Genomic DNA, 12,624 nt, shown 5'->3' with positions numbered 1-12,624 from the left:
TCAATTAGCCTAAAATTGCAGCTATTTCCTTGGTACTTTAATATAAGACTGCTTAGGAGGCATGCAATGGCCAACTCCTTTGCATTTTATTATGTAAATCACAGCATAAAAAACTTCAATTACGATCATCACGAACCATGACCCTTTTCTTTTTCTCTTTTGATTCAGCGTGATCTTCTCCATTTTTTCTCATGCAAACAAAACAACGCCCAACACCACCACCACCCCCCCCCCCAAAAAAAAAAAAAAACCCCAATGTATGCTTAACAATGTCTAGTTCCTTGTGTAATCATTTATTTTGACTCAAACAATAAGAACAAATCATTCATGTCAATGACATCAGCACAAAATTTAGAAATTCAGAATTTCAAGGTTTAAGACATCAGTGAACCTTTGATAAGTTCAAATTTCTTTGCTAGGGAAATTGCTGTTGAAATAGTATGTGTAAGATGTTCAAAGTTATGGGAACATCATCACAAAGTGAGGTCGGGCCAGCTTTAAGGAATGGGATCTTCTGTTCAACATTTGCAACAAGGCTGCAACCTGTCATGTAGCAGAATGAGATAACACACATTTCATGAATTTAGTGATGGAAGCAGCCATTCAACAGATTGGGTTGAAAGTTGAAAATGAATCCTTCTGTGACATGACATAAGTGGCCTGGGCAAACAGAACTTCTCTGCCCCAAACTCACACAAGGGGACTAGTGTAATACAAAATCCTGCCCTCGTATGAATCTCTAGCAAACCCAGTTGCTTCACTTACTGTAGGTTTGCACATTTGTTTCTCAGACCAAAAATAGTTTTACCAATAGTCATTGCAGGAGCAGCGTCCTTCTTTGAAATGATGAAACCGAGCACGATCTCTAACAATAACCACTCGGTTATAAACCCCTGAGAGAAACTTTGCAAAATTGTGGCAATCAACACAGGTTCTAAGATTTTTGGCCACCCTTATTGTTGTGCCTGGCGGAGTTGCAAGAACTCCAAAAGCAATAGCCAATTTCTCACTGTGATAAGAGAGTGCACTCCCTTTTTCTTCAGCACCCAAATTGTGCAATTCAGATGAAATTTCTGCAACATAACCAGCAATCTTCAGCTGCTGATTAATCTCATCCAGCATTGCATAAATCTCATCTTTTCGAGGATGTGAAACATCATCCACAATGAACTCATGTACTACACCTTTCAATACAATTGTGCTACAGCCAGGTGTGGTTTCTATTGCTTTCTCCTTCATAAACTTCCTCACTTCCAGTACCTTCTCCCAGTTGCCAGCCGAAGAATAAATGTTCAGCAACAAAGCATAATCCCCAGCTTCTTGAGCCTTAAGTTCAATCAAATGCTCAATCACTTGTTCCCCAAGGGTAACATGGCCATGAATTCTACAAGCCCCAAGTAAGGTCCTCCACATTGTTGAATCCGGCTTGACCCCCATTGTCATTATAAGCCGATAGGCCTGTTCAAGCAAACCAGCACGACCCAAGAGATCAACCATGCATCCATAATGATGAATGTTAGGCACTATCCCAAACTCTTTGCTCATACGATCAAAAAACATCATTCCCTCATCAACCAACCCACAGTGACTGCATGCAGACAGAACTCCTGTAAAGGTCTGATCATCAGGCGGAACACCCATCTTCTCCATCTCCCAAAAGGCTTCAATAGCTTCTCTACCATATCCATTCATTGCTAAACCAGAAATCATTGCACTCCATGAAACCACATTCTTATTTCGCATTCCCTTGAACACCTCATAAGCCTTATCCAAACACCCACACCGCGAGTACATTGCTACAAGAGAATTATGCAAATTGGTAGCACCACCATAACCATGCTCATCAATGTAACTATGAATCCTTTCACCGAATTCCAATGCATTCAAGTGGGCACACGCTTGCAAAAGAAGTAAACACGTAACATCATCGGGTTCACACCCATTACTTTCACTCTGCATAATATCAAACACACCCAACGCATCCCGGGTCCTGTTATTACGTAGACAGCAAGAAATCAACACATTCCAAGCAACAGTATCTCTCTCAGACATTTCATCAAACACTCTACATGCCTCATCACACTTCTCGCAACACGAATAGAAATCCATCAAAGTAGTGAGCAATTGGCTATCTGACTGATGCCCATCTCTCAAAATCCTAGCATGAACCTGAACTCCCCCTAACAATGTAGAAACTTTGATACAAGACTTAATAGCAAACGAAGACGACATCGGGTTGACAGGCAAGCCTTGCCTTTTCATTTCTCGATACATATAAAACCCCTCCAAAGGTGAATTGCTCATAGAGTAGGCTCTAACCATAGTGTTGTAGTGAGAAACTAATGGGTTTGGGATTTGAGTGAAGAACTGGCGGGAATAGTTCAAGTCTCGTGTGGTAAAGAGTGCCACGCGGGACAAGAAGTTGAGGGAAATGGTGGGGTCTTGAAGAAGATTTGAATAAACAAGGTGGGCATGGATTTGGAGGAAATGGGTCTTTTGGGTGCATGTTTTTATGAGAGAAAGCAGTTGTTTTTGTCTTTGGGATTGAGTTTCTGAGATGGGTTTTGAATGCTTTGCTTGTTGGTGCTCTTTTGGGATTGGTATTGTTGTGCTTTTCAGTTGGTGTTGCGGAGAGGTGTGAAATGCAAGCGTGGTTAGAGAGCGACGGTGTGGAATCGCTGCCATTTGCTGAGTTTGTTTTCACATTCATCCTCTTTTATACCACTATTTGGGTTACAAAAGTAAAGAGAGTCATATTAGATGCACATGGTACACGTGTTAACTGCTAAATACTCTAGCTCTGCTGTGCTAAGATTGTGTGTGTAAAATATATAGCAGCCTGATGTACATAAAATTGATTCATTTCATTCAATCATTCGCAATCAGTCTTCTTCTCTGTTTTTACTTGCTTCTTCTTCAACTTCAATTGCTCAGGCAATGATTGCAGAATTTTTATGATATCAGAGCAGCTACGATCATGGCTGTGCTTCCAACACAGCTAGCAAGAAAAGAAGAGATCAAAGACCCGCAGTGTTCTTTTGTATGGATTTGAGAATAAGGAGTTATGATCTCATTCTCACCCCACCTCTGTGATATTTTTATTTTTGTAAAAAGAATAATTATTTGTATTTATTTCTTCCATGAAGTGCAAAGAAAGGCCAAAGGGTATGGGCTCTAGTTAGTTCACTAGGCAAACTCATGTCATCAAATAGAGAGAGCTATCACCGTAGAGTAGATATAATAAGTTCAAATCCTATTATTTCTATAAAAAAAACATAAAAAAAGAAAAGAAAAGAAAAGAAAGCTTAGAGGGCACGTAAAAAACATCAAACGAGCACCTCAATAAAAGAGAATGGGAGACCTAAGTAATGACGAGAAATTCAACATTCTAGGATGGTGGAAATTGGGTTCAAGGCAAGATAGATCGCAGTGTGAGCCTAGGGAACTAGCCATTTGGCATGATAGACCACCATGGGGCAGTATTTGTGGTGATCATGGCCACCTCCGAAGAAGCCATTCACATTTTCATTTCCTTTCTTCAAACTATGCAACTCAAGTTTCAGATTTAGAATGTTGGGCTCTTGAGGTTGAAGTGAATCTTTGCTCTAACATATTCCAGACTTCGCTAGCATTGGTGATGCCAACAACTAGTGAAAACACTGGCGGCGTTAGTGTAGAATTAATGAAGGAAAGGAGTGTTTTATCCTTGATTTTCTAGGTTTGGAACCAAGCATGTCAATACCGTACCGGAGGCCGTACCGGTTTGGCCACCGGTACGATATATTTTGGATACCGGTCAATACCGGTGTACCGTTTCGGATTTACCGCTATTTTTTATATTTATAAATAAATATATATATATATATATGTATGTATGTGTCTATGTATATATATATTATAATAAATATAAAAATTTACCATAAAACATTTCCTCAATTCAGAACTAATTATTCATGGTTTTAGACTTTAGTATCAATTAAAAGGGAAAAAAAATAAAAAAATAAAATAGAAAGCTTAAAAGTTACCATTGCATACTAAGAAAACAAATAATACTAATAAGTTAATACAAATAAGTTACCATTCTGTCCTAACAAAAATTCAAAAATTACAAAACTTAAAAAAAAAAAAAAACCTTTTTCTGTACCGGCCGATATTGCCTGAAATTGGCCGGTACGGCCGGTATTTTTTCCGGTACGAAACAGGGGAGTTGAGCGTACCGGATTGCTGGCCGGTACGGTATATTCCAGCCGGTACGGTACGAAATTGATATCCTTGTTTGGAACTCTTGATTCACAGTCGAAGTTGGATTTCCTTGAATTTCAATGAGAAATTGACTTGGTTGTGGCATTGGACCGTCAATGTGTTCAATCAGTGAATAAGCTTCAAGAATAGTAACAAGTTGGTGCTTCCATGGGATATAGTTGTTGTGATCAAGTTTGATTGACATTAGGTTTGACATATTGGATGGAATCATGGAAGTAGCAATCATGTTTGAGATTGTGGAAAGGCTGTGTTGGTGGATTGTGAATTTGTTTTGCTGGTAGTGGAAGAGGAAGACATGGTTGCCATGGTCAAAGGGTATGATACCATGGGAAAATTCTAGGAAAAGAGACTTGTAATGAAGGAGAGAGATCATGACTGAATGAAAATTAGAAAATGCAAATGCATTACACACTAAATTACATTACAGGGGCTCTATAGAGCAGATTTAAGCTTACCGTAACAAACCTTTGGCTGTAAAATTGAACTACTAACAACCTAATGGCTAGCTAACATTCTAACAACTTACACACGTGCAGTAATACAATTCTAACCTATATATGTTGAATGTGTTGATTAAATACAGAAGCAGGGATTTGCTTCTGATGAGATTGAGTCAAATGCCATCTTCAAAAATGATGTCGTTGCTTTTTAATACATAGGCTCATAACGTTGCCATTGTGAATTGAGAATACCCATGCTTGATGAGTTGAAATGCTCCTGTTTATGGCAGACCTAGGGATGGCAATGGGGCGGGGTAGGGCCGAAGGATGGGATCTTCGCCCCCGCTCCGCATGGATTTTTCTTGCCCCATCCCTGCCCCACCCCGCATGATGGGGAAAATTTCTTGCCCCATCCCCGCCCCTTAAGGCCCCGCGAAGACCCGCAAAGCCCCGCCCTACACTGTAAAACTCTATTTCTTGTTAATTTTCCCTACAACTATTATCATTTTTCAAATAAAATGACATATTTCAATGACAAAAATATACTTGAAATTATAAATAAATTTATTCTATCGAATCAAACTAATTTTTAGCAAATACTAAATAATATTATCTAAATATTTAACAAGATAATATCACAACAAAAATCTCATAGTATGACACAATAAAATAATCCAAACTCCTAATACATAACAAAATAAAAATTGCCTAGTTCTTCAAAAAGAATCTCCACTTAAATAAAATAAGATGATGATATTTTTGTTTAAATAATAGAGTTTTAGGGTATGAAAAAATTACCTTTTAACCCTTATTAATGCAGGGCGGGGCGGGGATGGCGCGGGGCGGGGCGGGGTGGGTCTAAAAAATGTAAACTCATCCCCGCCCCGCCCCGTGGTGCGGGTCTAAAATCTTGCCCCATCCCCGCCCCACCACCTTTGCAAGGTGGGGAAAACCCGCATGGGGCGAAGCGGGGAGGGGCGGGTCAAGCGGGGCGGGGCAAAATTGCCATCCCTAGGTAGACCCTTAAGATGCAGTCATTTTGGGTTTATCTTTATCCCTGTCTCTGTCAATAAGCACACCATTATGGAAGATGAAGCAACTTCGAAGCTCAAACTGCCTGATTTGCAGCTCATCCTTCGCATACCAAGGAAGTACACCAAAGCGGGTTTCTTTCGTTGCATCAAATTTGTGTACCAGCTTGTTTTCCTTACCATATCCTGGAAATCAAATTTTAAACAATCATTCCAGGCTGCATGTGATGTGATTGATATGATTGATATGATGTTCAATAAAGAAACGTTCTGTCCATGGAATTTTCTGAATTATGTTAAATTTGTAGGAGCAACAACTTTACAATTACAATAACTTTGTTCTGAAACACAACAGAAGATCCATGAAAGTTGCATTAGTTCTCACTAATGGTGAAAGCATGCATCATGATGGGGTCTGATATTGGTTAGTACAGGTTCATGCATGGAACCATCGTTGGAAATTATTCTGTAAGTAATATACAGTGGTGTATTTGAATAGCAAAATGTAAACATCTCGCCTACATGGAAGTATTCTGTAAGTTAAAAGGAACTCTTCCATTACAATGGCTAACTAAGGATGTCTTTTGCAGTGAATGGGTCAATTTTAGGATGAGCAGTAAAAGAATGTGTCAATCTCTAATCATAATCCAGCATGCCAAGAGTTTAGAAATCTCCATGCTCCAAAACTTTTGAGGACATCTAAGAAATGCAGTGAGAACAAACTCAATTCTACGTTGAAGCAAGAATTATTTGAAAGAGTCCATATATGACATTGCACTATAATTGCCTTTTGCCCCACCATAGAAAGCACAGCGGTTACATCATATCGTGGAACATTCAGTAAAGTAACCCAGAAATATAAAAAGAATATTTATATGAGAATGGGGATATATAGACATATCTCACCATTAGGTTATCTGATCAAGGGAAGCAGACACAAACTAACCGCACCCCTCCACCCCAACCCCCCCCCCCCCCCCCCCCCCCCCCCCACACCCACACTCTAGCCCTTTTATTTTCATAAGTAAAAACAAAAGAAGACAAGCTTACAAGATTTATTTGCCTCTTGAAGAGCTAGAAGTTTCCCATGGTGATATATGAGAGCAGTATTACCTGGACACAGATGACAAAAAGGGGAAAACTTATATACTCAATACCAGTGGCTAGTAATGCCTTTTAGGCTATCAAATGCACCCGGCACTTTCATGCAACTGATGCAAGGGGAAGTTTGGGCTCACACTTGAGAGGGAATGTTAGAATAATGGTTCAGTGATCACCCTATCCTAATATCTTAGACTTTTGAGACATTCGGTAATATATCACCAATAGTTGCCAATGACCTTTGGGTTAATTGGCACCTCCACCCCACTCATAAAATGGGTTGATGGGTAAGGTGCTATGTTCAAGTCCTATATGGTGTGCATCTTAGCAATGGAAAATTATAAAAAAATAAAAAATTTGCCAAGTATATATACCAGTGTACCTGCACCTTAATATTTAGGGATATACAACTGAGAAAAGACTTATACATACACTAGTACCCAACACAGAAGAGCCCATTCAACATTAAGATTTAGTAAAATCCAAAACAGAATAATACATAGAATAATGCTTTTGAAATGTACTAAAGGAAACTATGAGCACAATCCCAGCAGATGGCTTTTAATTCCAGCAAAAAAGATGAACACTAGACTAATTTACCAGTGCCAGTTCCATATGAAACATCTAATACTTTCAATTTTTCTCTCAGCATTTGCATGATCCCCATGAGTAATCCAAATAGCCCCTTGAGATATCCAAGCTGAACATTAAATTTTTTATAAATAAAAAAATAAAAAAGACACAACACACTAATGTAACCACCAAAGTAAAAATATACAACAGATGATTTATCTGCTCTTGATATTTTTAATTCTACAGTCATCAATTACCTTATCAAAAACTTGTCTTTTGTCACCACATTAGCACAAAATTTCATATGCACAGGCAAAAGATGTCACTAAACAGGGGAAAAATCCTAATGACATGAAGCACTAAATGAACATATTAGAAAAGAGAACAAAAGAACAAACGAAACTTATAGCTTACTGGCATACCTTCAAAATTTGGCACCTCCAAAATACTCTTCATGTTTAAGCTTAGATGTCCTTACATAGTGGGAGACATAGGTTGCTTTCCCATTTTTGATAAACCGTGAACCATACTGCAAAATTCAAGATATCACCTAAATCCCTTCTTGCTTTAAAAGATTTATAAAAAGTGGTAAGGCTGTAAAACGCAGAACAGAAAATCAGAACATATCCAATATAATATACTAATATAAAACTAGCAGGATGGTTAGAAACAATCAAGTGCTCTCCACCAAACACACAGACACAAAATTTACCAAAACTAACCAGAATATAACACTAGATAATGTAATAAACATCATCAAAATAGGAAATGATATAAGCAAACTAAAATCAAATTTTCTTTCCCCTTCACTAATACAGAAACAGCTGAGCTTGCCAAGGGATCATAAAAGAAGGATATCAAGCATATTAACAATTAATGTGTTATGCCAATGTTCTGAAATTTATTTATTTAATTTTTTTTAAACGCTCATTAGCTAGATTTTTCAAATACAAAAAGTGGAAAGGTTGAAGCCATGCCTACCAACAGCAAAGAGTGGCAAGTATCATCTTCAATTGACATTCCCAAGTTAGATGAACTGTCATGATTCAGTTGGGAAATCAACGAGTCCATCAAGGGCACTTAAATTAACTACCACAAATTCTCTAAGGTGTGTGTGTGTGTGTGTTTTTTTTTTTTTTTTTCCTGTTATGTAATTGACACATGCGCACCTCTCTATTTGTGCATGACTCTTTCTTTCTCATTCACACTTATTACATCAAATTCGAGAAGGTATTCAGTGCTGACTCTGCTGAGATTCAGAGCTTGGGACTGACGTTGAGTAGCATTTGAAAATGGCACAAATCCTAGGTGGTGTTTTTGCATTTGACACTAAAAAATTCAACATAAACGGGAAAAATGGTGCAAGTTGTGTGGGCCTTCTAAAAATCCATGCCTGATTATAGTGCTGCAACTCACCAAATTTGAGAGTGAGAGCTATAGCATTGTCATCCAGCAATTCAGCTGCTGATTAATCTCATCCACCATCGCATGAACCTCATCCTTTTGTGGATGTAAAAAATCATCCATAACAAACTCATGTACTACACCATTCAATACAGTCGTGCTACAGCCAGGTGTGGTTTGTAGTGCTTTCTTCTTCATATACTTCCTCAGTTTCATTATCTTCTCTAAGTTGCCAGCTGAATGATAAATTCTCAGCAACAGAGCATAATCCCCTTTTTCTTGAGCCTTAAGTTCAACCAAATGTTCAATCACTTGCTCCGCGAGTGTAACATGGCCATGAATTCTACAAGCCCCAAGTAAGGTCCTCCACATTGTCAAATCTGGCTTGACCCCCATCGACATTATAAGCTGATAGTCCTGATAAAGCAAACCAGCTCGACCCAAGAGATCAACCATACATCCATAATGATGAATATTAGGCACTATCCCAAACTCTTTGGTTATACAATCAAAAAACATCAATCCCGCATCAACTAACCCACAATGACTGCAAGCAGAAAGAACTCCTGTAAAGGTCTGATCATCAGGTTGAACACCCAATTTCTGCATCTCCCTAAAGGCTTCAATAGCTTCTTTTGCGCGTCCATTCATTCTTATTGCGCATTCCCTTAAACACTTCACAAGCCTTATCCAAACGTCCAGTCTGCGAGTACATTGTCATAAGAGAATTAGACAAATTGACAGCATCACCATAACCATGCTCATCAATGTACTTATGGATTTTTTTCACCGAATTCCAATGCATTCAAGTGGGCACACTCACTGCGGCACACGCTTGCAAAAGATGTAAACACGTAACACGATCGGGTTCACATCCATTTCTTTCACTCTGCATCATAGTATTAAACAAAACGAATGCATCCCGGGTCCTGTTATTACGTACACAGCAAGAAGTTAACACATTCCAAGCAACAATGTCTCTATCAGGCATTTCATCAAACATTTTATTTGCTTCATCACACTTCTTGTGGCATGAATACAATTCAAACAAAGAAGTAAGCAATAGGCCATCTGATTGAAGCCTATCTATTGGTATATTCTAATAGCCTCACAGAGAAAGCCCTAGGTTTTCAAAGAATATACAATTAGTTCGTCATTTTGCAATTTGCATGACTGGAATTATAACTCTCTAAGAGTGTTTTACTTTCAAAGTAAATGGTGGAGCAGCCACTTAATTTATTAATTATAAAATTTGTTCATTATGTTCAAATTCTACTTTTAATGGCTCTCATTTTAAAATTTTATTATCATTATTATACAAACACTTAAAGCACTAGTGTTTTTTTCTTTTCTTTTTTCTCATATCTAACTCATTAGTTTTAATAGCATTTAAAGTATATAATCATGAAAATATATTAGTAATTCTATTTGGTTAAAAACTTTTTTACTTTCCAAAAACAAACGCTTTTTTTTCCCCTGAATTTGGGATATAGGAATGCGTGATTTTTTTGTCATTGGAAAAAAATAGATTTTTTTTTTTTTTTTTTTGAGAAAGAAAAAAATGGTTCGTCTGTGTATTTGTTTCTAAAAAATAATAATAATAACATTAGTTGTTTAATTTTATCTAAAATTAATTATAAATATAATGTATCTAAAACTATTGTTATACTTTAATATGTAATCTTAACATATTTAACTTGGTTCTCTCGAAAATATTTCTAACTCTATTACTATTCGAAGTCATGAGTCATTCTTCTATGATGGATAACCACAGTTGGACTGTTGGAGTATCTATTTGTGTGTTATCAATGCATAACTTGGTTTATCAATTTATTAATCTGTTGCTTACTAATTTTTTGATTTGAATCATTTTGTTATTTGAATATATATATATCTTGACTAGAATTCCTTTTTTCTTTGATGCAAGGAAATTCCCGTATTACAGAATATATTTTCCCAAAAGAGGAAAATAAGAAAAGAAGTATTAACTATGAACATCAAAGGTTTAATGCATTACTCATTCAATCATTACTAAGCGGAGGAAGGGAATTTTTATCACTGTTGGCACCAGAAATACTAAAAAGATGATAATTAAAAAGCTTTAAATATTGATGTTGTAGTAAAAATTAAGAGAATTTCTATGTCTACGATATTTTCACAACATTTTCATAACAAATTTTAAATGGTAAGTTGTTACGAGTTGTTATTAGTAGGCAAAAAAATAATTTAAGTAATAAGTTCAAATTAAAACCAATACATTCTCAAAAAAAAAAAAAATATATATATATATATATATATTAAAGCCAATAACAACTTACCACCTAAGTTTTGAGGTATTTCATACTTTTTTTAGGTTTAGGAGTATTTTAGTAATTTTTAGGTTTTAAAGGTACTTCGGTAATTTTTTTGGTTTAGGGTGTGTTTTGGTAATTTTTAGTGGTTTTTAAGCATATTTGGTGATTTTTTAGGTTTCGGGAGTATCTCAGTCATTTTTTAGGTTTAAGGGTAATTTAATAATTTTAGAGGATTTTAACAGTACTTTGGTCATTTTGGTGTTTTAAGGGTATTTTGGTAATTTTAATTATTGGGTAATTGGGTGGATTGAGGTTTACCCATAAGGCCATAATAATTGGATTAGGTTAGAAGTAATTAGTTAAATGAATAAATAAGTTTTATGTACCCAACTCAATTATGTCCACCCAGTGGCGGAGGCAGAATTTTAGTCTAGAGGGGGCAAAATTAAAAGATGATATTAAAAGTGAAATTAATCTAAAAAATATTAACCAACAATAATAACAAAATAAATAAACAGTTGTAAGCAAATATGAATATATTTCATATTATTAAAATAAATAAACAAAAATAACCAATTCATAGCTACTAAAAAATTTATAAATTGATGGAGTAAGAATGTGATTAGTGTTACTTAAAAAATATAATGAATAAATGTTAGAAATTATTTTTTGTGATTGGTGACATGCCAATTTGTAAGATATAAGTAGTAAAATTTGTAATATCTTTAGCATCATTCAAGAATAAAATGCTGTGAAAAGTATCATAAATATTAAAAATGGTGTAAATAATGATATAAAAAAAAAAAAAATAGTGAAATAGGTGCAAGTTGCAATAGGACAAGACAAAAGCAATGGTTTGGTAACTTTCAACCAAGTAGAAGTCTTTTTTTTCAATTTTTTTTTCCTCCATGTCAGAATGTAACTTTAGACTACTATTACTAAAAAAATTTAGGAGAAGTCAGGGTGGGCAGGTGCCCCCCCTCGCCCCCCTCTGGCTCCGCCAGTGTGTCCACCCAACCCATTTGACACTCTTAGTTGCGAAAGTGTTGTGAAAATATTATGGAAGTAGCACTACTCAAAAATTAAACCACTCATTAGTTAATTGGGATTTTTTAAAAAATAAAAGTTTAGAAACAAGTTTTCTTTTTTTAGAAGAAAAGTTTAGAAATAATTGGTTTCCTTAAATCTAAGAGGAATAGGAAACAGTTTCGTGTAACTATTTTCAGTTAGATCTTAATTGATCTCCTAAATCTAGTAGGAATAGGAACTTCATTCCGAGACTAATTCGGTTTCCCAACACGAACTATATATACACACATTGGCATAGACTTAGGTTCCAAAAGTCTCTTAAGTTTCTCTCTCAGTGTTCGTGTTGTTATATATCATCTTAATTACATATCTTACTTTCAAACATGTCTCGAACCAGATTCAGCATCACTAAACACACTAATTTCCGGGTATGGCAGGAAAGCCAACCCAGCAGCAGCAACCACCAGCAGCAGCCACCATCTCGGAGGA

The 12,624-nt window shown here is 36.3% G+C and overlaps 1 protein-coding gene and 1 pseudogene across 1 annotated transcript; both read right to left on the bottom strand.

Annotated features, from left to right (window-relative positions):
- Positions 1-256: 256 nt before the first annotated feature.
- LOC115962463 (pentatricopeptide repeat-containing protein At3g47530) lies at positions 257-3,074 on the bottom strand. The gene has a single exon (XM_031081304.1). The coding sequence runs from the start codon at positions 2,683-2,685 to the stop codon at positions 805-807; it is 1,881 nt and encodes a 626-aa protein (XP_030937164.1). The 5' UTR covers positions 2,686-3,074; the 3' UTR covers positions 257-804.
- Positions 3,075-8,842: 5,768 nt separating this feature from the next.
- Positions 8,843-12,520, bottom strand: LOC115964429 (annotated as a pseudogene).
- Positions 12,521-12,624: the final 104 nt, after the last annotated feature.

This window comes from Quercus lobata, chromosome 10 (genome assembly GCF_001633185.2).
Source record: "Quercus lobata isolate SW786 chromosome 10, ValleyOak3.0 Primary Assembly, whole genome shotgun sequence".
NCBI lineage: Eukaryota > Viridiplantae > Streptophyta > Magnoliopsida > Fagales > Fagaceae > Quercus > Quercus lobata.
Note: the sequence above shows the minus strand (reverse complement) of the source record. Positions and strands in the feature narration are given on the sequence as shown.